The sequence below is a fragment of the Xenopus laevis genome, chromosome 1S, assembly GCF_017654675.1.
Source record: "Xenopus laevis strain J_2021 chromosome 1S, Xenopus_laevis_v10.1, whole genome shotgun sequence".
Lineage (NCBI taxonomy): Eukaryota > Metazoa > Chordata > Amphibia > Anura > Pipidae > Xenopus > Xenopus laevis.
The window spans coordinates 401,609-427,794 of record NC_054372.1 but is presented as its reverse complement, the minus strand read 5'-3'; the positions used below and the strand labels follow the sequence as shown (position 1 = coordinate 427,794).

General features: G+C 44.0%; 1 protein-coding gene across 3 annotated transcripts; it reads left to right on the top strand.

The window, feature by feature from the left end:
- The first annotated feature begins 3,082 nt into the window (after positions 1–3,082).
- LOC108706469 (drebrin) lies at positions 3,083–25,319 on the top strand. Of its 3 annotated transcripts, XM_041579313.1 has the most exons (14): positions 3,083–3,361; positions 7,138–7,190; positions 10,610–10,722; positions 10,945–11,019; positions 11,456–11,590; positions 12,083–12,160; positions 14,499–14,650; positions 15,436–15,490; positions 15,580–15,654; positions 17,366–17,492; positions 18,039–21,269; positions 21,581–21,623; positions 24,321–24,351; positions 24,961–25,319. In XM_041579313.1, coding segments are annotated over exons 1-13 (4,227 nt in total). In that variant the 5' UTR covers positions 3,083–3,272; the 3' UTR covers positions 24,322–24,351; positions 24,961–25,319. The 3 variants fall into 3 exon arrangements, with proteins under 3 accessions (XP_041435247.1, XP_018098424.1, XP_041435248.1); XM_018242935.2 differs by lacking the exons at positions 17,366–17,492; positions 18,039–21,269; positions 21,581–21,623; positions 24,321–24,351; positions 24,961–25,319 and adding an exon at positions 16,117–16,237; XM_041579314.1 differs by lacking the exons at positions 3,083–3,361; positions 7,138–7,190; positions 10,610–10,722; ... (3 more) ...; positions 14,499–14,650; positions 15,436–15,490 and adding an exon at positions 16,117–16,272.
- Positions 25,320–26,186: the final 867 nt, after the last annotated feature.

Sequence of the window (26,186 nt, the reverse complement as noted above, 5' to 3'; positions counted from 1 at the left end):
GGTCAACGTCAGGTACAGGGAAGAACATTAGGCTTCACTTATGGGCACAAGATAAGAAATATCCTTGGCACACGCTAGCAAAGTCTTCACTAGAGGTACAAGAATTCTCATATAGATGGAACACATTGTGATTAATGGGAGCCCAGGGGGCAATGCAATCATTTAATCACCCAGTAGTCACTTTCCCCACATTTCCAAGGCACAATTCATAGTAGATATTCAGCCAATCAGCAGCTGTAGGGCTCAGTTAGATGCCCAGATATAGGGCTGAGTGCAGAGCTGTATGAGGGTTATAGTTCAGTGTGGGATGGAGGGAAGAGTTGAGAGGAAGAGGAGGAATAAACAGGCTCCAGCTCAAGAGGATTGAAGTGGAACGTGACATTCCCAGTTGTTCCCAGGGTGGGGGAGGAGAGGGGTAAGAATGAGACGTGAGTAGGAGCCACACACTGAGCTGTGAGTGAGTAATGAGTGGATTATGTGTGTGACTTGTCTCTATATGTCCTGGTTACACATTAAATCTCTGCTGCTGCTGCCGGGACAGGAAATACTAACCCCCCCCCCTCGCCTGCTTCTGGAATTTGTCTCTATATTTAACTCTGTCCCCCCCCCCCACATTACTCCATTGTCTCCTCTCTCATTCCTTTGGGACTGACATACACGCGGCACAACCCCTGTACTTGGTGCAATACTCACTGTTTTACTCACTGTTTTACTCACTGTTCTACTCACTGTTCTACTTACTGTTCTACTCACTGCTGTACTCACTGCTGTACTCTCTGTTGTACTCACTGCTGTACTCACTGTTGTACTCACTGCTGTACTCACTGTTGTACTCACTACTGTACTCACTGTTGTACTCACTGTTGTACTCACTGCTGTACTCACTGCTGTACTCACGGCTGTACTCACTGCTGTACTCACTGCTGTACTCACTGCTGTACTCAGTGTTGTACTCAGTGTTGTACTTACTGTTGTACTCACTGTTCCACTCACTTTTCTACTCACTGCTGTACTCACTGCTGTACTCACTGTTGTACTCACTGTTGTACTCACTGTTGTACTCACTGTTGTACTTACTGCTGTACTCACTGTTGTACTCACTGTTGTACTCACTGCTGTACTCACTGTTGTACTCACTGTTGTACTCACCTCATTCCACACCCTGTTGCCCCTGATAACCCCATTCACTGCCCCTTCCCAGGCTACAGAGTCAGCCCCAGTTGGGACAGTGCAGTTTCCGGGGGTGGGGGTTCCCCTAACTTATACCAGTACTATTGGCCGCACACATGGGGGCCCCATTATGTTACCCTCATCAGTCACCTGGGGCAGAACCAGTGAGAGGGTTTGGGGGATATTAGGGCGGGACTTGGGTGGGACTGGGGCCACACCCCCATGGACTGACTCTTCCTTTTTTTAATAAATTAGTTTATGTGTAAAGAAAAATAACACCACGTCAGTTTTCACTTTTAATTGGCAAAGTCTTTATTAAGAAATAACTTAGCGATTCTCTGCATGCTCTCCTCTTCAGAAACGGCGACAGGGCGACAATCCATTATGTGACGCTCCATTTCCCCCCCATGCCTTCTATAGGAGATATAGTCAGGTAGGAGAAATGGAGCACCGCACGATGGATGCAAACAGAGAATCCCTAAGTTATTTCTTAATAAAGACTTTGCCAATTAAAAGTGAAAACTGTCTTGGTGTTATTTTTCGTTAAAAAGAACTAAATTTTTCTTTCTTTTTTTTAATTTGTTACTGGTCTTTTAAGAGAAAACAGAGAGTGCTGGGGGGGCATGTAAGTTGTGGGGTCCCTGGTTGCACAAATATTGGGGTGTCAGTGTGTGGGACAGGGCACATGTGAGATACATCGGGTACAACTGGAAGTTGAGGGGGGTCACAATATGGAACTAAAAATCAGCCAAGGAAATGTTCCATGTGAGCCCTCCTGCCACCCCCAGCCCCCCCATTGTTCCTCCAGCCAGGACTCCTACCTACACCTAACTACATCTATCTACCTACCTACACTTACCTACCTCTATCTACCTACCTACAACTACCTACGCTTACCTACACCTTTCTACCTCTATCTACCTACCTACACCTACCTCTATATACCTACCTACACCTACCTATCTCTATCTACCTACCTACAACTACCTCTCTCTATCTACCTACCTCTACCCACCTCTATCTACCTACCTACCTACACCTTTTTACCTCTATCTATCTACCTACACCTACCTACCTCTCTCTATCTACCTACCTCCACCTACCTGTATCTAACTACCTACCTCTATCTACCTACCAACACCTACCTACACCTACCTACCTCTCTCTTTCTATCTACCTCTACCTACCTCTATATACTTACCTACACCTACCTACCCACCTACACCTTTCTACCTCTATCTACCTACCTACACATGCCTACCTACTTCTCTCTATCTACCTACTTCTATCTACCTACCTCTATGTACCTACACCACGTACCTACCTACACCTACCTCTTACTATCTCTCACACACACTCACACACACACACACAAACACACACACATTCACACACACTCACACTCTCACACACACTCACACTCTCACACACTCACTCACACACACTCATACTCTCTCACACACACACGCTCTCACACACACACTCACACCTTCACACATACAGTCACACACACTCACACACACTCACTCACACACACACCCTCACACTCTCACACCTACTCACACACACTCACTCACTCACACTCATTCACTCACACACACTCACACTCTCACACCTACTCACACACACTCACACACATACACACATAATACAAATACAGGGGTGACAGAGAGAGTCGGGGGCACCTTGAGAAAGAGAAAGTCAGGGAGGGTACAAAGTCCACTGAGGAAGAGGAAGGAGTCAGAGCTGAGAGGGGGGAGGAGGAGAGCCGGACCCAACTGCAGACTGAGAGAAGCGAGAGACACAGAGAGACAGAGAGAGAGACAGAGAGAGACAGAGAAAGAAAGAGACACAGAGAGACAGAGAGAGAGAGACACACACACAGACACACATAGAGAGACAGAGAGAGAGACACACATAGAGAGACAGAGAGACAGAGAGAGACAGAGAAAGAGGCAGTGAGAGAGAGAAAGAGACAGAAAGAAACAGAGAGAGACAGAGGGGAAGACACCATAGACCCCCCGCTGCCACAAGCAGGACCCCCACCCAAACTTTTCTACTGAATTTGCCTCCAGTTGCAGAAGCAAAGCCGTTGGATAAAGATGCCGACCCCCCCGGACTTGGAGTCGCACCACTTGTCTCTTGTCACTGCCCAACAGGACGTGCTGAGCCCCCGCAGCTCCACCGACTGGTCAGTGACCCGGGGGTCGGAGGGGGGAGGGGGGTCTGCCAAATGGTCTGTATAGGGGAGGGGCAGGGACTGGCCACTTTCATGGGGGTATCTGGGTTATTCTTCCCCTCCTGTGTGCCCCCCCATGTTATATTTCAGTGAACCCCCAGAATGATACACCCCCTTCTCTGTGTCCCCCAGAATGATGCACTTCTATGTCTCCTAATTGTCCCCTGAGTTACACTCTCTGTCCCCTCACAGTTATACCTCCCTCCTCTGTTTCCCCTTCTCTGTACCCCCCAGAGTCATACCCTTCCTTCTCTGTGCCCCTCCAATTTTCTATTCCTCCATTTTCACAGTGAGACCCCACAACTTATGTCCCTAAATATTCCCCCCCGCACACACTATGAAATACCCCAATCAATCCGTTGAGTAGAGAACCTAAACCACTAATCACTTTGCTTCCACTTAGTGAGTTTGCACTCTGGGGAGTGAGCTTCCCTCTCTATACACTCACTTAGTATAACAGCCAATTACACCCATCTCCTCTTACACCTACACACCCCTATATACCTATACATTCACATTTATACACACAATATTCAGCTAAATTGTATTTTCCTTACATCCTTATCGTTTACAGTAGGGGGTACATTATCCCTTATAATACATGAGTGATACTCAGAGTTCCCTGTATAACTCAGCCTGCAGCCTTGTGCCTTTATATGGTCACAGAACAACCCCTCAGTGACTTCTAATATCCTTATCATTTACAGTAGGGGGTACATTATCCCTTATAATACATGAGTGATACTCAGAGTTCCCTGTATAACTCAGCCTGCAGCCTTGTGCCTTTATATGGTCACAGAACAACCCCTCAGTGACTTCTAATATCCTTATCATTTACAGTAGGGGGTACATTATCCCTTATAATACATGAGTGATACTCAGAGTTCCCTGTATAACTCAGCCTGCAGCCTTGTGCCTTTATATGGTCACAGAACAACCCCTCAGTGACTTCTAATATCCTTATCATTTACAGTAGGGGGTACATTATCCCTTATAATACATGAGTGATACTCAGAGTTCCCTGTATAACTCAGCCTGCAGCCTTGTGCCTTTATATGGTCACAGAACAACCCCTCAGTGACTTCTAATATCCTTATCATTTACAGTAGGGGGTACATTATCCCTTATAATACATGAGTGATACTCAGAGTTCCCTGTATAACTCAGCCTGCAGCCTTGTGTCTTTATATGGTCACAGAACAACCCCTCAGTGACTTCTAATATCCTTATCATTTACAGTAGGGGTACATTATCCCTTATAATACATGAGTGATACTCAGAGTTCCCTGTATAACTCAGCCTGCAGCCTTGTGTCTTTATATGGTCACAAAACAACCCCTCAGTGACTTCTAATATCCTTATCATTTACAGTAGGGGTACATTATCCCTTATAATACATGAGTGATACTCAGAGTTCCCTGTATAACTCAGCCTGCAGCCTTGTGTCTTTATATGGTCACAAAACAACCCCTCAGTGACTTCTAATATCCTTATCATTTACAGTAGGGGGTACATTATCCCTTATAATACATGAGTGATACTCAGAGTTCCCTGTATAACTCAGCCTGTAGCCTTGTGTCTTTATATGGTCACAAAACAACCCCTCAGTGACTTCTAATATCCTTATCATTTACAGTAGGGGGTACATTATCCCTTATAATACATGAGTGATACTCAGAGTTCCCTGTATAACTCAGCCTGCAGCCTTGTGCCTTTATATGGTCACAGAACAACCCCTCAGTGACTTCTAATATCCTTATCATTTACAGTAGGGGGTACATTATCCCTTATAATACATGAGTGATACTCAGAGTTCCCTGTATAACTCAGCCTGCAGCCTTGTGTCTTTATATGGTCACAGAACAACCCCTCAGTGACTTCTAATATCCTTATCATTTACAGTAGGGGGTACATTATCCCTTATAATACATGAGTGATACTCAGAGTTCCCTGTATAACTCAGCCTGCAGCCTTGTGCCTTTATATGGTCACAGAACAACCCCTCAGTGACTTCTAATATCCTTATCATTTACAGTAGGGGGTACATTAACCCTTATAATACATGAGTGATACTCAGAGTTCCCTGTATAACTCAGCCTGCAGCCTTGTGTCTTTATATGGTCACAGAACAACCCCTCAGTGACTTCTAATATCCTTATCATATACAGTAGGGGGTACATTATCCCTGAGGGACATTGGGAGTGGTGTGGGGAGAGACATGAGGGGACACTTGGGGGTGGTGAGAACTGGGGAGAGACATGGTGATAGGAGGATTTGGGCTGTGATGGATTATGGGAAAGGGGTGAGAGCTCATGGGGGGTAAGGAAAGCCATTCTGACAGTTAATTAGGGGGAAGAAGTAGAAAAGGGTCGAGAGGAAATGGCCCAGTTATTGGGTTTGTTGGAGAGATTTGGGGGGGGGGGACAAAGACACGTAATTTACAGGAGCAGGTTATGAATTTCTTCTTTGGTTTCAGTCTGCTGTTTGGGTCAGAAGTTTCTGTTCCATAAATGTGTGAGAGAGTGGGAGGGGCTAGAGAGTAGGGAGTGTGAGTGAGGATAAAGTGCAAAGCTTTGTGGGTGAGTCGAGTGCAAAGTGACACACCTTGTAGATCTGGGGGAACCCAGAGATGTTCTCTCATTGATAGCAAACTAGTGGTTATTTATATTAGATACTCCAGCTGTCACTTCTAACTGCCAGTCTTGCCATTCTCATATGCTCCAGCTGTCACTTGTAAATGCCAGTTCTGACAATCAGATACTCCAGCTGATACTTCTAACTGCCAGTTCTGTCACTCCCAGATGATCCAGCTTTAACTTCTAACTGCCAGCTCCACCATTCTCAGATGCTCCAGCTTTAACTTCTAACTGCCAGCTCCACCATTCTCAGAAGCTCCAGCTTTAACTTCTAACTGCCAGCTCCACCATTCTCAGATGCTCCAGCTTTAACTTCTAACTGCCAGCTCCACCATTCTCAGATGCTCCAGCTTTAACTTCTAACTGCCAGCTCCACCATTCTCAGATGCTCCAGCTTTAACTTCTAACTGCCAGCTCCACCATTCTCAGATGCTCCAGCTTTAACTTCTAACTGCCAGCTCCACCATTCTCAGATGCTCCAGCTTTAACTTCTAACTGCCAGCTCCACCATTCTCAGATGCTCCAGCTTTAACTTCTAACTGCCAGCTCCACCATTCTCAGATGCTCCAGCTGGTACTTCTAACTGCCACCTCCACCATTCTCAGATGCTCCAGCTTTAACTTCTAACTGCCAGTTCTGCTAGTCTGAGATGCACCAGCTGTCAGCTCTTACTTAATGATAAAGACACACAGAGCTACTAGTAGCAGCTACTTTTAACGGCTACAAAATGGCAGAAAATCCCCTACCATAGACAATAGGGAGAATTGCCTCTGTAGAGTCACGTAGAGACAGTTATAAGTAAATTGTCAGCATTGTCTATTTTGTAGTTACTACTAGTAGCCCCGTGTGTCTTCACCTTAACTGACACTTTTAGTGTGGCCCTTCAAACAGGGGCCCATGTTCTATTCCGGCCAGTGTTTCTCCTCTGTCCCTTCAAGAATCCAGTGGGTTTTGTCCAGTTGAATAAAGACAGATGGGGGGAGAGGGACAGGGAGACATTGGCGGGAGCGAGGGCCGGTGCTGGGGCCCCTAGAGAAGAACTGTCAGCTTCCTCAGTGTTTCTGCCTGTGCTTAATTTAACTTTCCCTTTAGGGCTGTGTTTGCTTATGAGAAGCGCTGGGACCTGAAGCTGCTCGACTCTGGAGGTGAGTTACCCAAATATATTTCAATCTCCCCCCTGGCCCTATTACTGGGGGCAACTCTCTCACTTTCACTTGCCAGTAGGATGTGAGGAGGGTGTGGGTAGGGAGTAATGGGGGTGTTGGTAGTTATTAGGGAGGCTGTTACATACATAGTTACTTAGTTACATAGTTACACAGTTACATAGTTATATACAGTAGTTACACAGTTACACAGTTATATAGTTACACAGTTACATAGTTACACAGTTATATAGTTACATAGTTACACAGTTATATAGTTACACAGTTATATAGTTACACAGTTACACAGTTATATAGTTACACAGTTACACAGTTACACAGTTATATAGTTACATAGTTACATAGTTACACAGTTACATAGTTACATAGTTACACAGTTACACAGTTACATAGTTACACAGTTACACAGTTACACAGTTACATAGTTACACAGTTATATAGTTACATAGTTACATAGTTACACAGTTATATAGTTACATAGTTACACAGTTACACAGTTATATAGTTACACAGTTACACAGTTAGACAGTTACACAGTTACATAGTTACACAGTTATATAGTTACACAGTTACATAGTTACACAGTTATATAGTTACATAGTTACATAGTTATATAGTTACACAGTTACAAGTTACACAGTTATATAGTTACACAGTTACACAGTTATATAGTTACACAGTTACACAGTTACACAGTTATATAGTTACACAGTTACATAGTTACACAGTTATATAGTTACATAGTTACACAGTTATATAGTTACACAGTTACAAGTTACACAGTTATATAGTTACACAGTTACATAGTTACACAGTTATATAGTTACACAATTACACAGTTACACAGTTACATAGTTACACAGTTACATAGTTACACAGTTAGACAGTTACACAGTTACAAGTTATATAGTTACACAGTTACACAGTTACATAGTTACACAGTTACACAGTTATATAGTTACACAGTTACACAGTTACACAGTTATATAGTTACATAGTTACACAGTTACACAGTTACATAGTTACACAGTTACATAGTTACACAGTTACATAGTTACACAGTTACATAGTTATATAGTTACACAGTTACACAGTTACATAGTTACACAGTTAGACAGTTACACAGTTACATAGTTACATAGTTACACAGTTATATAGTTACACAGTTACATAGTTACACAGTTATATAGTTACATAGTTACACAGTTACACAGTTACACAGTTACACAGTTACACAGTTACATAGTTACACAGTTACATAGTTACATAGTTACATAGTTACACATAGTTAAATTGGGTTGAAAAAAGACAAAGTCCATCAAGTCCAACCCCTCCAAAGTAAAACCCAGCCCCATACACACACCCCTCCCTACTGTCACATAAATGATATATCCCCATATCTATACTAACTATAGAGTTTAGTATCACAATAGCCTTTGTATTATGTCTGTCCAAGAAATCATCCAAGTCCTTCTTATAGTCATTAACTGAATCATCACCCGGCAGTGCATTCCCCAACCTCACTGTCCTCACTGTGATGAACCCCCTACTCTGTTCCTTTAAATGAAACTTCTTTTCCTCTAGTCTGAAGGGGAGGCCTCTGGTACGTGATTCTCTTTATGGGTAAAAAGGTCCCCTGCTATTTGTCTATAATGTCCTCTAATGTACTTGTAAAGTCTAATCATGTCCCCTCACAAGCGCCTTTTTTCCCCCAGAGAAAACAACCCCAACCTTGTCAGTCTCCCCTCATAATTTAACTCTTCCCTCCCTCTAACCAGTTTAGTTGCACTTAGTCTCTGCACTCTCTCCAGCTCATTTATATCCCTCTTAAGGACTGGAGTCCAAAACTGAACTGCATACTCCAGATGAGGCCTCACCAGGGACCTATAAAGAGACACAATTATGTTTCATCCCTTGAGTTAATGCCCTTTTTTATACAAGAACTTTATTTGCTTTAGTAGCCACAGAATGACACTGCCCAGAATTAGACAACTTGTTATCTACAAAGACCTCAAGATCCTTCTCATTTAAGGAAACTCCCAACACACTGCCATTTAGTGTATAACTTGCATTTATATTATTTTTGCCAAAGTGCATAACCTGCATTTATCAACCCTGAACACTGAACCACAAACTTATATTATTATGATTTGCTATGAAGTCCAGTATCTTATCCTTTATTAACCCTTCAAAAAGCTTTCCTACTACTAACGTCAGACTAACTGGCCTATAGTTTTGAGGCTGAGAACGGGATCCCTTTTTGAATAGAGGCACCGCTTTAGCAATTCGCCAGTCTCTCTGCACCATGCTAGACTTTATTGAATCCTGAAAAATAAAGAGGTTTGGCAATCAAAGAGCTAAGCTCGCTAAGTACCCTGGGATGAATACCATCTGGCCCCGGACCTTTGTTAAAATGAACATGTTCTAGTCTCATGTGTGAACCATGCATCATTAGTTGTATTACAAGAATTGGGACTATTAAGAAGGAAACCTTCATTAATTTGTTACTCGTTTGTGTAGACAGACTAAAAAAATGAGTTCAGAATCTCTGCTTTTTTTATTCTCATCAACCAGCTGACCCCCCCCCCCTCTGATATTAAGAGTCCAACCTTTTCTAACATTTAAAACATAATTTTGGATTCTTTTTACTGCTTGCTGCAATATCCTTTTCTATAGCAATTTTAGCTTGCCTTATAGCTTCTTGGCATGATTTATTGGCCTCCTTGTACCTTATAAATGTTTTGGCTGTACCAGATAACTTGAAAGCCTTAAAAGCAGGTCTTTTCTTACCCACCTCAACACCAACACTTCTATTGAACCAAAAAGGTTTTGCTTTGCAACACCATAGCAACAACTTGGCCCAGCTGTGAAGCCGCTTGTATGTGTAAGAGTAACTGGGCTTCATACTCGACACTTATACCAGGTGGTTTATAACAAACACCAATGAGAATTCTCTTTGTTACCTTTTGCCCAGTCAAAATCTCTACCCAGAGGGATTCTACACCCTCACCAGTGGCAGCTATTGTTATTTCTTTAGCGCATGGCTTTAATTCAGGCTTTACATACAAACACTCCTCCACCCGCTATTTAATCCCTCTGTCCCTCCTAAAAAGGGTGTAACCATTTAAATTCACAATCCAGTCACATGTTTCATCCCACCAGGTTGATACCAATTATATCATAATGTTTAGAGCATGCAATTAATTCTGTGGGTAGGGAGTAATGGAGGTGTGGGTAATGAGTAATGAGGGTGTGGGTAGGAATTGGGGAGGTGGAGGTTGGGGGAGAAGAGAGTGTTAATAGGGTGTCACAAAACACACTGAGGAGCCCCCTTCCCATCTCTTATTGTATTAATGTGCCAATATCTGCCCCTCATTGTCCCCCTCTCTGTTGGTTGGCAGCTGGGGGGCTGGAGGAGCTCACTAAGAAGCTGAATGTTCAATCCATTCTCTATGGCCTGTGCCGAGTGTCAGATCCCAATAGCCAGAAGCAGCGGGTGATTCTCATACACTGGGTAAGTCCTCGTGACCTGTACTTACCTGACAAATAAATGGCCCACAAGCCAACTCACTGCTAATGCCACTCACTCAGCAGGTGCCACTAACCCATCAACTCTGTGGGGAGCCCCTGTCCTATAATATTCCCAGTTTAAGAGATTAATATAAAGTGGCCCCACCCACGGGTCCCAGGCAGCCAATCACCATTGAGTGAAATCTTCTCTTTTCCTTCCTTGCAGGTCGGTGAGAATGTGGGGGAGTCACAGAGAGAAATCAGCCGCGGGCACATTCCCGCCATCAGGAAATTCTTCCGGGTAATGTCTCCTGGCAAATAATGGGGAGGCTGAATTAGGGGGTGCCATAGACAGGAAAGATAAACCCCTTACTCCCAGGGCACAGAGGTACAGCCTGGTTTACTGGGAGCTCTTTTTAGTTGTGTGTGTGGCCCTGGGGCCCCCATATACCAGTGTACAGGATTCTTCCCATGATATGTGCATCAGAGCTGGGGGGCACATTGGGGTTCTTCCCTACAGCTTGGAACACTTGGCATGGGACCCTCAAACCACTTGTGCTTTTTCCCTTCCTAAACCCCCTTTTTCCTTCTACCTCTCATCCCTCCCTTCTCATTGCCCAACCCTATCCCACCCCATTCTTCCCTTATAGGGGCTTCACTCCTGGGCCCCAACTGCTCTGCAAGTGGAATTCTGGGGGGGTGCAATTCCAGTACTGACCCTCTTGTGTTCTGCTCAGGAGGCGTCTGTGTTCCTCTGTGCCCGGCGGCTGGAAGATCTCACTGCTGATGTGGTGGCACAGGCTCTGGGTCAGGAGGTGCCCCCGGGTGTAACATTCCCGAGACCCAGACACCCAGGCTCAAATGAACTGGTGGTGAGTAAAGCTCAGGGTGCAGCCCCTGCCTGTATGGGGGACACTGGCACTGCCCTTTGTGTCTATTAGTGGGGTCGGCACTACCCTATGTGTCTATTAGTGGGGTCGGCACTACCCTATGTGTCTATTAGTGGGGTTGGCACTACCCTATTTGTCTATTAGTGGTGTCAGCACTAACCTATGTGTCTATTAGTGAGGTTGGCACTACCATATGTGTCTAATAATGGGGTTGGCACTACCCTATATAACTATTAGTGGGGTTGGCACTACCCTATATACTATATATATTAGTGGGGTTGGCACTACCCTATATGTCTATTAGTGGGGTCAACACTACCCTATATGTCTATTAGTGGGGTCGACACTACCCTATGTGTCTATTAGTGGGGTCGACACTACCCTATATGTCTATTAGTGGGGTCGACACTACCCTATGTGTCTGTTAGTGTGGTTGGCACTTCTACTGACTCTTTTTTCTGTCCTGGCTGCCAGGGGACAAATTACAGGAAGACCAACCCAGCTATCGAGATGCGATTCAGCAAGCGGGAGGCATTCTGGCAGCGCTCGGAGGTGGGTACAAGAGGTTATACAATTAGAGACTATTATGTGATATTAATGGCCTTTGACCATGGCATTTCTTGTGTTTGGGCATGGAGTGGCATTTGTGCACTTTTCTTGCTTATGAGTAGAAATTGTTGTGTTGTGGAGCAGCTCTCACTGACCAACCTATTGGCTGAGGTTTGATGAGGTCAGGGGCTGATCACTAACCGCACTAACTCAGAATAATCATTCAGCAACTAGTTTACTATTCGTTTCTATTAGTTTTACTACATGTTAGAAACTGAAAAGCCAACATGCAGCCAATCACTCGGAGGCTTCTGAAGGATCAGAAGCTCCACTTGCTACATAGGGTATAGCTGAGGGGCTGCAACTGTTCCCATTAAATGCTCCAGCAGAGCAGGCCATTTTGTTTTTCTGACTGTCCAAAACCCCAGAAGTTTGGGAAACACCTCTTAGTTACAGTGATGGGAAGAAATAAGAAAGGTCTGAATGTGCAAGATGGGCAATGCCTTCCCAAATATTGGACAAATATTATATTGTGCACATTATTATATTCCATCCTAAATTGGTACTTAGGTTCCCCGTTGTAATGGGGCATTGGCTTACCTTCTGTAAGAGACAGTTATTGGATTACCTTCTCCAAGGGACAGTCATTGGATTACCCTCCATAAGAGACAGTTATTGGGTTACCTTCTCCAAGAGACAAGTAATTGGATTACCATCCCAAAGAGACAGTCATTGGATTAACTTCTCCAAGTAACAGTCATTGGATTATCTTCCCCATGAGAGTGTCGTTGGATTACCTCCCCCAAAGGATTGTCATTGGATCACCTTCCCAAAGAGACTGTCATTTGATTGCTCTCCCCCACTTGACTGTTAGTGGATTACTTTCCCTAAAACATGGTCATTGAATTTTCTTGCCCAAGGGACTGTCATCAGATTAAATTCAGATTAAATTCAAGAGACAGTCATTGGATTAATTTCTCCAAGGGACAGTCATTGGATTACCTTCTCCAACACATCGCCATTGGATTACCTTCTGTAAGAGACAGTAATTAGATTACCTTCTCCAAGTGATTGGATTACCGTCCCCAAGAGACAGTCATTGGATTACTGTCCTAAAGAGACAGTCATTGGATTACCTTCTCCAAGGGACAGTCATTGGATTACCTTCCATAAGAGACAGTAATTAGATTACCTTCTCCAAGTGATAGTCATTGGATTACCGTCCCAAAGAGACAGTCATTGGATTACCTTCTCCAAGGAACAGTCATTGGATTAATTCTCCAAGAAACTGTCATTGGATTACCTTCTCTAAATGGCAGTCATTGGATTAACTTCTCCAAGAAACTGTCATTGGATTACCCTCTCTAAGTGACAGTCATTGGATTGCCTTCTCCAAGGGACAGTCACTGTATTATCTTTTCCAAGTAACTGTCATTGGATTACCTTCCCCAAGAGACAGTCCTTGGATTGGGACAGGCATAAAACTACCTCAGCCAAAGGACTGTCGTTGGATTAAATTACCCAAAGAATTGTCATTAGATTCAGTGTTGGACTGGGACACCAGGGGCCCACCAAAAAACTTTAGACCAGGGGCCCACCAAAAGTTTTTAGACCAGGGGCCCACCCTCTGTACTATTTTCTTCCTCTCCTCACTCAACCTCTATTCTCCTAATCTCTTTTCTTTACATACTATAATCTATTATTCCATCTATTTAGCCTCTTTGTTCTCATAGAAATAGGGAATGGCCATGAAATAGGCCAAATGTTTAGCAGCATGAGGGGCCACTCACACCTGGGCCCCCGGGAGTTTTCCTGATATCCTGGTGGGCCAGTACAACACTGATTAGATTGCCTTCCTCAAGGAATTTTACAGGGTACCCCAAGAGTGTAGACGGCACAGTGAGGCCCTAATTAATGAGCAATTTCAATATATATATTGTAGTAAATCAATTTACCAATATTTTGGCACCATTGTATTGTTGTGGGGCACTTCTTCTCATTTAACAACAGCGTCTTCCCACAGTCTGGCAGCACCCGACAGATAAAAAGATATGGCACAGGGTGCAGAGTCAGGAGCTCGGGCCTATCAGGATAGGAGAGGATAGGACTCACTTTCAAGTCTGAATGAATTAGGGACAGTTAGGGGGCAGAAGAGAGCTGTCTCATAGCACTTTGACCCCACAACTCTACATAGTAGTAACATAGTAAGTAAGGTTGAAAAAAGACACGTCCATCAAGTTCAACCTTTTAAGTTTTTTTAAGTGAATACATGGCTCATATATATCTGACAAGCAGTCTTTTTTGCAGTGGTTTTCACAGTAGTTTTCCTGTGTCCCTGCAGAAGGAGGAGGAGCGACGCAAGGAGAAGGAGAGGCAGCGGCTTCTAGAGGAGAAAATTGCTCTGGAGAAGCTGCGTGTGGAGAGAGAGAGACTGGAGGAGGAGCAACGAGAGCGCAGGATCCAAGAGAAAGAGAGACTGGTAGAAGAGCAGAGGTAGAGTCCTCAATTTGGCTTCTCCCCAACCTCAGACACAGTATATTTCTCCTCAGCTTCTTCTACCCCCATAATGTTCCATCATAAAGAAATATCTGCTGAGCATCATCTATTCCCATGTTCTCCCATACTTGTCAAATATCAGCTCAGCTTCATCTTTCCACTTGTTCTTCCATCCTAGGCAGATATCTATCCACATGCTCTCCCACTCAATGTTGATATCTGTTCAGCTTCATCTAGTCCCATGTTCTTCCACCCTTGTCAGATATCTGCTCAACTTCACATTTCCCCAAGTTCTCTCACTCTTGTCAGCTATCTGCTCAGCTTATCCCATGTGCTATTACCCCAGGCCTAGATCCACTAGATCATTTCCTATAAGCTCCCTTTTTTGTTCCACTTATATCCATTTCTGTCAGCATGTCCTACACTGTGCCGCTTAACCCTTTCTGTGTCAGATCAATGGTGAGTAACTCAAACCAGCTCATCCCTTTCCAGAAACCAACTTAGTCCATCTTGGTTTCACGCTTTCCTAAATCCCTTTTAGTACTTAGTAACTTCACCCCTTTCTGTAGCTTGGCTAAGAACCCCATATCTCCTCCCCTTTCTACTGCCCCTGCCCTATCTGACACTTGCCCTGCCCAAGGCTGTGCCAGGGCAGTCTCTGAATGGGACAGGCTCTGAGTGGGACAGTCTCTGAGTGTGACAGTCTCTGAATGGGACAGGCTCTGAATGGGACAGTCTCTGAGTGGGACAGTCTCTGAATGGAGGCGCTGTGTGTTTTTCAGGAAGGAGCAGGCACGTTTGGAAGTGGAGCAGCGCAAGAAGGAGAAAGATCGCTGGGTGAGTGGGGCCCTGGGTGGGGGGGGTTCCTGTAATGACATTTTGTTTGGAGCAGGTCATGGGATAATTCTCCTGAATCTCCGGCACAGATGCAGCAGCAGAAGGAGCATGAAGAAGAAATGAAAGGGAGGTTCAAGCGCAGTCAGTCCATTGAAATGGCAGCTGTAAGTGATTTGCCTCTTCCTTACTTGCCCTTAAAGGGACACTATCCCCAGGAAATGAAGCTTTAGTTCCCCCAGAAAAGAGCATGTTTCATTGTGTAAATGGGAGAGAAGTGATTTGCAAGTGGGTCTGCCTGTTTCTATACAGTCTTACTGGGAAAAGATCTGATGGGCCAATGATAATACTGAACTCTTGTATGACAAGCCTGCAGTCCAGTGCTTTCTATGTACAATAGTCATATTGTGTCTGTAATGTCTGACTCTGATCTTTCTCCACAAATATCTCTCAATGTCTCTTGTTTTCTCTGGTCTCTCACCTTTTATCTTCCTCGTCTGTTTCTCTCTTAAATATCAACACCCCCCCCCATTCCATGTTAATCAATCACTTTCTCTCCATTTCTTTTGTCCCCTTGCTTTTATTATTTTCACTTGTTTTCTCTTTCTCTTCCCCATTTTCAACTCCAGTAACCCAAGTCTTGCTGCTTGTTCTCCTGGGCTTCTGATTCCATGGCCTTTGGTTTCCTCTTCAAAGTCTCTCCTGTCTTGACCTACATGACCCATTCTCTTTGGGTTCTTCTAATGCAGGATTATTCCATGGCTTTTATACTTCTGTTCTCTATGGTAAAATATTTTTCCAATGTGGAGAAAATCCATCTAATCACTTATTGTATTTTCCTAAAGTATTCTCATGTGCAAAGAACTTTTGTCTAACTAACCACCCATTCTGTAACCCAACCTTTCAACTCAGTGACTACATGTTCTCTTTATCTAACGAACCCTCTCTTCAAAGTATTCTTTCTCTAATAACTCAATTCTCACGCCAACCACCCAACCCAATGACTATATGTTCCTTTTTCCAACCAGTCTCCCTCCATCTCCTTCTCCCTGTAATAACCCAACACTCACATCAGCCTCCCAACCCACTACCTCTATGTCCTCTTTGTCTAACCAACCCTCTCTTCATCTCCATTTTCTTGTTATAACCCAATACTAACACTAGCCTTCCAACCCACTAACTCAATGTCCTCTTTGTCTAACCAACCCTCTCTTCATCTCATTCTCCCTGAAATAACCCAATTCTAACACCAGCCTCCCAGCCCACTAACTCTATGTCCTCTTTGTCTAACCAACCCTCTCTTCATCTCATTCTTCCTGTAATAACCCAATACTAACACTAGCCTTCCAACCCACTACCTCTATGTCCTCTTTGTCTAACCAACCCTCTCTTCATCTCATTCTCCCTGTAATAACCCAATACTAACACTAGCCTCCCAACCCACTACCTCTATGTCCTCTTTGTCTAACCAACCCTCTCTTCATTTCATTCTTCCTGTAATAACCCAATACTAACACCAGCCTCCCAACCCACTACCTCTATGTCCTCTTTGTCTAACCAACCCTCTCTTCATCTCATTCTCCCTGAAATAACCCAAAACTAACACTAGCCTTCCAACCCACTAACTCTATGTCCTCTTTGTCTAACCAGTCCTATTTTTAGCTCATTCTGCCTTTAAGAACACAACACTCTCCCCAACCTCCTAACCCATTGATTCTATATTGTCTTTGTATAACCAACCTTCTCTTCATCTCGTTCTCCCTGTAATAACACCTAACCTAAAACTTAATTTGTACAGAATTACAATGTTTTGCCCCTCATAGCACCATTTTTAAGACTAGTACATCAGTGTTCCTCACATGACTCTGTGTCAAACAGGAGGCAGCAATGCTTGTTTCCCACCGCTTCATGCACCCTCGGGAGATTTTCCGGCAACAGGAGCGATCTGTGTCATGCTCTTACTCGCCCCCTACCACCCCAAGATCACCTTCTAACTCAGGCTCAGGTAAGTGACAGAGAGGATTGCATATATATCCAGTGTCTGATCCCTTCGATTACTACCCCGTACTCCTTTAAAGGGAAAGATACAGAGGGATATAATGAGCTCAGAACATAATATACAGTATTTGTGGTAAAACATCTAGGTAGGAGCTGCCAAATTATTTCCTTGGGTAATGTTGTTGTCTTTCTGGTATTAGGAGTCTATTTTCTCATCAAGTGGAATGTTCACCTTTTAGTTCCTCATATTTTATTTTGTGGAGGTTTATGAATTGTCTGTTTGTCCTGTCCTATGTGTCTTTGGTAAGAACTGGACAAGAGTTGAGTATAGATAGAGCTGCTAGAATGTTCTAGTTCTTATGATATTTCTGTCATTTTTCATTCACACAAATACCAGGTTGCTAAGGAACGTGGAGCTTCACAAAATATCCCTATCTTGAAACCAAAAAGTAGAACTGGAAAACAAAAAAATGAAATTGTTCAGAATGCACAGAAATAGTTCTTTTCCCTCCTTGCATGAAATTAATCCTCTTTGGGGCTTGTTTCTCTGCAGGGACTTTTCACCAACCAGCAATGAGGTACCAGCGCAGCTTGACAGAAACCATTGCATCCCCCCCGCCTAAGAGTCCAACTTTTTATCCAAGCACCCAAAAAAGAGACTCTCTGACCTTCAATGATGTACCCCAACCGTGCTCCCCTGCTTTCATCTTCTCTAAGGCTGCTCTACCTGTCACCTCCCCTAGACTGGGCACCTTGCCATCCTTCATACCACCACCAATTGCCACCACCCGAGTTGGACACTCTCCAACTAAACTAAGCTCCCCCCAAAATAGCCATAATAATAATAATACAGTCTCTCCAAAGACTGTTGCCCAAGATGTGTCAGTTAGAGCTGAATATGTAACTTTAGATCCCCCCATGCAGAATTCAGAAAATGACTCTCTGTCTCCTGATGGCCCACCCAAGGCAAATCAGTTGTCCATGCAAGGAGACATGGGAGCTACCTCCATTTCAGGTTTCTCAAAGGCAAAAGATACCTACAGGGCTGAGTTAGTACCCATTAAAGCCCCATTAGCACCAGATCAAAATATTTATGTTTCTCCAGATTTCTTAAAAGTTGACAAGAGATTTATTGAGGATTTGATTCTTCCAGAGACATCTAGTGAGGTCACTTTGTCTTCTGTCTCAGCTGCCTTGGAGACCTCAGTGCCCCCTGTTGTATCTGATACTGAGACTTCACCTGAGACCTCAGCTCTTCCTGTGGTGCTTCTACCTGAGACCTTAGATCTTCCTGTGGAACTTCTACCTGAGACCTTAGATCTTCCTGTGGTACCTGTGGTACTTCTGCCTGAGACCTCTGCTCTTCCTATTCCACTTGCCCCTGAAATTTCAGTGCTTCCTGTCCCGCCTGCTACTGAGACCTCAACTCTTTCAAATTCTGTTGAGACGTCCACTTCTTCTATCCAGCATGCTACCGAGACCACTATACCATGTTTTGTACCTGCTACTGACATCTTAACACCTGCTGTTTTACACACTGATGAGACCCCCATGCCTCCTGTATCATGTGATATTGAGACCCCCATGTCTTCCATCCCATGTGTTAATGAAAGCATTATGCCAACTGTCCCAGCTCTTTGGGAGCCTGCAGAGCCTGAAATTCCTCCCAGTACAGAGTCCACCCCCAAGTCAACTGACCATTGTACAAATGCCACTGTATCGGTTACAGCGCAGGCCACCAATAATGTTACAGGACAGACTGGTGGGATGACTTGTTGTCTTAGTGCAAACTCTACAGATTCCTTACTAACCTTTATTCCCCCAATTCCAGCTGAATTATCTTCCCCTGTCAACACAGAAGATGCATTAGTGCCAGAAACCCCTACTTCTGCTGTGCTCCTCACTTCCATCATTCAGTCTGTGTCCCCCCAACCATATTCTCCCTTTACTTTGGGTGAGAGCCCCTATATGTCACAGACCACTAACATAATGTCTATACCAGGGGCAAGTTCATTATGTGAAATCCATTCAGAGTCAGAGGTATCAGCCACTCACATCTCCAGTGTGGACCCTTCAAAAGACATCACTATAGCATCTAAATGTCCACTGGTAGGATCAGCTTTCTTTGATAGTGAGGTTCAAGCCACTGACACCTTCTGTATTTTTGAGGCTTCTCCCACTTGCACCTCACTCATGTCTGAAGCTCCTCCCACTGACACATCAATCATATCTGAAACTCCTCCTAACACCCTTGAAGCTCATCTCTTTGATGACTCACTCATGTCTGAAGTTCCTCCCACTGACACGTCAGTCTTATCTGAATCAACTTTAACTGAGAGATCAGAAATATGTGAGGCTTCTCCTACTGATATTCCACTTGAATATGAGGATCCACCCAATAATTTCTTTGATACATGTGAGACCCCTCTCACCATTCCTGTGTGTGATGATTTGACCACAATTTCCTCACCTTTATGTAGTGTTCCACTCTCTTACATGTCACCTGTATGTGAGCCTCCTGCCACTGATATCTCACCTGTATGTGAGCCTCCTGCCACTGATATCTCACCTGTATGTGAGCCTCCTGCCACTGATATCTCACCTGTATGTGAAGTTCCTCCAAATAATATCTCACCTGTATGTGAAGTTCCTTCCAATGATATCTCACCTGTATGTGAAGTTTCTCCCAATGATATCTCACCTGTGTGTGAAGTTCTTTCTATCGATATCTTACCTGTGTGTGAAGTTTCTTCCAATGGTAGTTCACCTGTGTGTGAAGTTCTTCCGAATGATATCTCACCTGTATGTGAAGTCCCTCCCAATGATATCTCACCTGTGTGTGAAGTTCCTTTCATTGATTTCTCACCTGTATTTGAAGTCCCTCCCAATGATATCTCAACTGTGTGTGAAGTCCCTCCCAATGATATCTCATCCATATGTGAAGTTCCTCCCAGCGGTATCTCACCTGTGTGTGAAGTTCCTTCTAACTATATCTTACCTGTATGTGAAGTTTCTTCCAATGATATCTCACCTGTGTGTGAAGTTCCTCCCAATGATATCTCACCTGCATGTGAAGTCCCTTCCAATGATATCTCACCTGTATGTGAAGTCCCTCCCAATGATATCTCACCTGTATGTGAAGTCCCTCCCAATGATATCTCACCTGTATGTGAAGTTTCCTCCAATGATATCTCAACTGTGTGTGAAGTTCCTTCCAATGAAATCTCATCTGAGTGTGAAGTTCCTTCCAATGATGTCCCACCTGTATGTGAAGTTCCTCCCAGTGATATCTCATCTGTGTGTGAAGTTCCTTCCAATGATATCTCACCTGTATGTGAAGTTCCTCCCAGTGATATCTCATCTGTGTGTGAAGTTCCTTCCAATGATATCTCACCTGTATGTGAAGTTCCTCCCAGTGATATCTCATCTGTGTGTGAAGTTCCTTCCAATGATATCTCACCTGTATGTGAAGTCCCTTCCAATGATATCTCACCTGTATGTGAAATTCCTCCCAATAATATCTCACCTGTGTGTGAAGTTTCTCCCAAAAATATCTCACTTGTATCTGAGGCTTCATCCATATCACCTGCATGTACAGCCCTACCCTTGGCCCTCTTACCTGCAGTGGAGGCTCTAGTCAGTTGCAAGGACAAGTCTCCTCAAACTTCCATCCATTGCACAGAATTGCAGGAAGATCCCAGTGCCCCCCTGTTTGCTATAGAACTGGCACCTTGCACAGATCTACAGACCCCACTCCACACGGACGTCACAGATTCTGCTACAGGTGAGTGCATAAAGGGGGAGGACATGTACATGTGTGGCATCAATGGGCTGTAATAGAGCAAGGATGGGGGGCATGGGGCAATTATAGGGGAGGGGCATGGTAACAAGGCAGGAAGGGGTACAGGGCAGTTGTATGGGAGGGGCCAGAAACAGAGCCAGGGAGAGGCACAGGCAGTTTTGTGGGGACATAGACCAGAAAGAGGTAAAGGACAGGTGAGACTGGTGGGGCAGAAATAGAATAATACCATCCCTGTGGGGTAGAGAAATAGTACAATATTTCTGATGAACTGAATGTGTTTATTCTCATAACAGAACCTGTGTTGGTACCAGAGCTGGATGTTTTGGCACAAAATTGGTAAGTTGGGATCTCTGATTTGTGTGGGTTTTTATTCTTGCGAAGTTCAACAGATCACCCTTGTTATTGCCACGGAATACAAGCTGCTACTTAAATATTAGAATTGTTCCGTGTTCTAAAGTGCCCAAATGTATAGCCCATACAGGTATAGTCCAGGTATAGCCCATACAGGTAGAGCCCATGCAGGTGTAGCCTATACAGGTATAGCCCATACAGGTATAGCCCATACAGGTATAGTCCAGGTATAGCCCATACAAGTATAGCCCATGCAGGTGTAGCCTATACAGGTATAGGCCATACAGGTATAGTCCAGGTATAGCCCATACAAATATAGTCCATAAAGGTATAGCTCATACAGGTATAGCCCATGCAGGTATAGCCCATACAGGTATAGCCCATACAAGTATAGCCCATGCAGGTGTAGCCTATACAGGTATAGCCCATACAGGTATAGTCCAGGTATAGCCCATACAAATATAGTCCATAAAGGTATAGCTCATACAGGTATAGCCCATGCAGGTATAGCCCATACAGGTATAGTCCAGGTATAGCCCATACAGGAATAGTCCAGGTATAGCCCATACAAGTATAGCCCATGCAGGTGTAGCCTATACAGGTATAGCCCATACAGGTATAGTCCAGGTATAGCCCATACAGGAATAGTCCAGGTATAGCCCATACAGGAATAGTCCAGGTATAGCCCATACAGGTATAGTCCAGGTATAGCCCATACAGGTATAGTCCATACAGGTATAGCCAATACAGGTATAGCCCATACAGGTATAGTCCAGGTATAGCCCATACAGGTAGTCTGCGTCAGCCAATGACAATTAGTTTGGGCCAAGCCATGGGCATCTTTACAGGGAGGCTTCTGTAGCTCAGACCCTCTATTTTATGTGTTGAATAAAAGTCTTGATTAAGCACCAAAAGTCACACTCTTAAAGGAATAGTTCACCTTTTTAGTGAATTTTTACTATGTTACAGAATAGCTTATTCTAAGCATCTTTCCATGGTCATAATTTTTTAATTTTATAGTTTTTGAATTATTTGCCTTCTTTTTCTGACTCTTCCAGCTTTCAAATAGGGGTTCACTGACCCCATCTAAAAACAGATGCTCTGTAAGGCTACACATTTATTGCTATGGCTACTTTTTATTGCTCATCTCTCATCTCCTATTTATATTCCAGTCTCTTATGCAAATCAGTGCATGGTTACTAGGGGAATTTGGAGCCTAGCAACCGAATGGCTGAAATTACAAACTGAAGAGCTGCTGAATAAAAAGCTAAATAAGTCAAAAACCACAAATAATAAAAAATGAAAACCAATTGCAAATTGTCTCAGAATATCCCTCTCTACATCATACTAACAGTTAATTTAAAGGTGAACTACCCCTTTAATGAAACAACTTTTTGGGGTTAGTCTTTGCTCATTAAATTAAATCACACACATTTGCTAAAAGTTCTGTGACATGAGAGATCACTAGATCCAGTGAAGCAGGGTCTCTGATTGGCCCCTCGACAAGCTGTGCTATGAAGTTGCCATACAGCACATTTATACACTTGTTCCCATTAACTGCCCCAGTGATACTGTTAGTCCAGCCAGTATGTGGGTAATTAAACTCTCCATTAATAAGACTTGACCCAAAATTCCAGATTTTCTATCTGCACCAGGAGCTGAACCTTACTCTTCACTGACATGATGGGATCTATAGTGACTCCTACAATTAGTTTATTAACACTCTGTGACAAGTCTGACCCAAAAGAATTCAGCCTCTTCCCTAGAACAACTTCTTTTATATTCATATCCGTTATACCCCTCCTCCTCCTTTTCTATTGCCACTGTCCCTTGGGGGTGGTTGTGCCTGTAGTATTAGTGTTAGCGCTCAGCAGAAGTAGTGTTAGCGCTCAGCAGCAGTAGTGTTAGTGCTCAGCAGCAGTAATGTTAGCGCTCAGCAGCAGTAGTGTTAGTGCTCAGCAGCAGTAATGTTAGCGCTCAGCAGCAGTAGTGTTAGTGCTCAGCAGCAGTAGTGTTAGTGCTCAGCAGCAGTAGTGTTAGCGCTCAGCAGCAGTAGTGTTAGTGCTCAGCAGCAGTAGTGTTAGTGCTCAGCAGCAGTAGTGTTAGTGCTCAGCAGCAGTAGTGTTAGCGCTCAGCAGCAGTAGTGTTAGTGCTCAGCATGGTGAGACGTGTGTATATAGTACATGGGATCCGCACTGGTGGCTGAACACATGGGATTGGGGTAGCAGACAGTATGAGTGGGGGTATGAGTGCTGAGCAAGGTGAGACGTGTGTATCATTGGAATTGATGTTGGTGAGAGGCACATTCGTTGGGCACTTGTGAGTGTGAGACTTGAGACAAGGAATAGGGACAATGCAGGAGAAATGGCCTCAGACACACACAGGAAATTGCTCCATTGTGTCCCCTCATTCCTACTTCCTGCAGCTCCGACCCCCCTATTTCGTGGTCAGCTCTTCCTGCCCCCGTGTCTGTGGGGGGTTGGGGTGCAGCACTGGGGAGAAATAAACAGAAGAACTACACGGGCTCTGTAAATAAAAGTGGCCCCTGGAATGTCTCCACAATATCCCCCTAACTGTCTCACAGCTTCACATGTGCCAGGAACTAGAGTTTGAGTTTTGGGGGGTTTAGCAATGGCCGACACGATGGGGAACCCACTGAATTGCTTGTATTTTTTCTTACAGAACCCGCCTGCCTCACGGGACTGCTGAGCTGGTAAGTCTGACCCCTGGGCCCAACCCTTCATGCCTGGACAGATGGACAAACTGACGTCACACAAACAGACAGGAGTCATAGCAATGGCACATGTGACATAGACATAGACATGTAGCGTGTAACTAGCGTGTAACTGCACATGGCATATGCCCTCAGTTACTTAAAGTAATAGTTCTGCTTGAAAAAGGACACAGACCCATCAGCCTTTTAGCTGTATCCTACCTACTTACTTACCTACCTACTTACTTACCTATCTACTTACTGACCTACCTACCTACTTACTTACCTACTTACCTACCTACTTACCTACCTACTTACCTACTTACTTACCTACCTATCTACCTACTTACCTATCTACTTCCCTACCTACCTACCTACTTACTTACTTACTTACCTACCTACCTACTTACCTACCTACTTACTTACCTACCTACCTACTTACTTACCTACCTACTTACCTACCTACCTACTTACTTACCTACCTACTTACTTACCTACTTACCTAACTACCTACTTACCTACCTACCTCCTCACTCATCGGAGAGATCTGGCCCACAAAACCTGTACATAAGCCAAACCTCTAATGTGCCCTGTCTGTTTCTCTCACAGGTTCTCACCCTGCTGGATTTGCCCCCCATGTTGCGGACATGAGACTCAGCACCACCGACATGCGCCCAAAACTGCACTTGATCGACCACTCGCCTTATTCATTCCCTCACCTACTGCCATACTATGTATTGTGTCTGTGTGTGATTAGCCAGCAGCACCCGCACTCTCCTTACCCACATCTACTCTCTGTCTATCCCTCATACTGTGCTCCCCACATGTACAGCCTTAGAATATCTCTCTGGATTCACCACCACTAACATAATGGCTGTTCCTGCTGAATTGTGCTTAGTACAGGGAATACCTATACTGCCATAGTTTTATGGGATCTCTCTGTACAGACTATGAGCAAACTTAGGGACTGTTCCTGCTGAATTGTGCTTAGTACAGGGAATACCTATGTACCATAGTTTTATGGGATCTCTCTGTACAGACTATGAGCAAACTTAGGGGACTGTTCCTGCTGAATTGTGCTTAGTACAGGGAATACCTATGTACCATAGTTTTATGGGATCTCTCTGTACAGACTATGAGCAAACTTAGGGGACTGTTCCTGCTGAATTGTGCTTAGTACAGGGAATACCTATGTACCATAGTTTTATGGGATCTCTCTGTACAGACTATGAGCAAATTTAGGGACTGTTCCTGCTGAATTGTGCTTAGTACAAGGAATACCTATGTACCATAGTTTTATGGGATCTCTCTGTACAGACTATGAGCAAACTTAGGGACTGTTCCTGCTGAATTGTGCTTAGTACAGGGAATACCTATGTACCATAGTTTTATGGGATCTCTCTGTACAGACTATGAGCAAACTTAGGGGACTGTTCCTGCTGAATTGTGCTTAGTACAGGGAATACCTATGTACCATAGTTTTATGGGATCTCTCTGTACAGACTATGAGCAAATTTAGGGACTGTTCCTGCTGAATTGTGCTTAGTACAGGGAATACCTATGTACCATAGTTTTATGGGATCTCTCTGTACAGACTATGAGCAAACTTAGGGACTGTTCCTGCTGAATTGTGCTTAGTACAGGGAATACCTATGTACCATAGTTTTATGGGATCTCTCTGTACAGACTATGTAGGGACTGTTCCTGCTGAATGACACCATACGTGGGTACTGCATTATGGGACACACTAATATAGGGTGGAGTAACTGGAGTATCACATATTGTGACCTGTCACTTGTGTATAATAGAAGTATAAAGCTGAATAAACACTATTA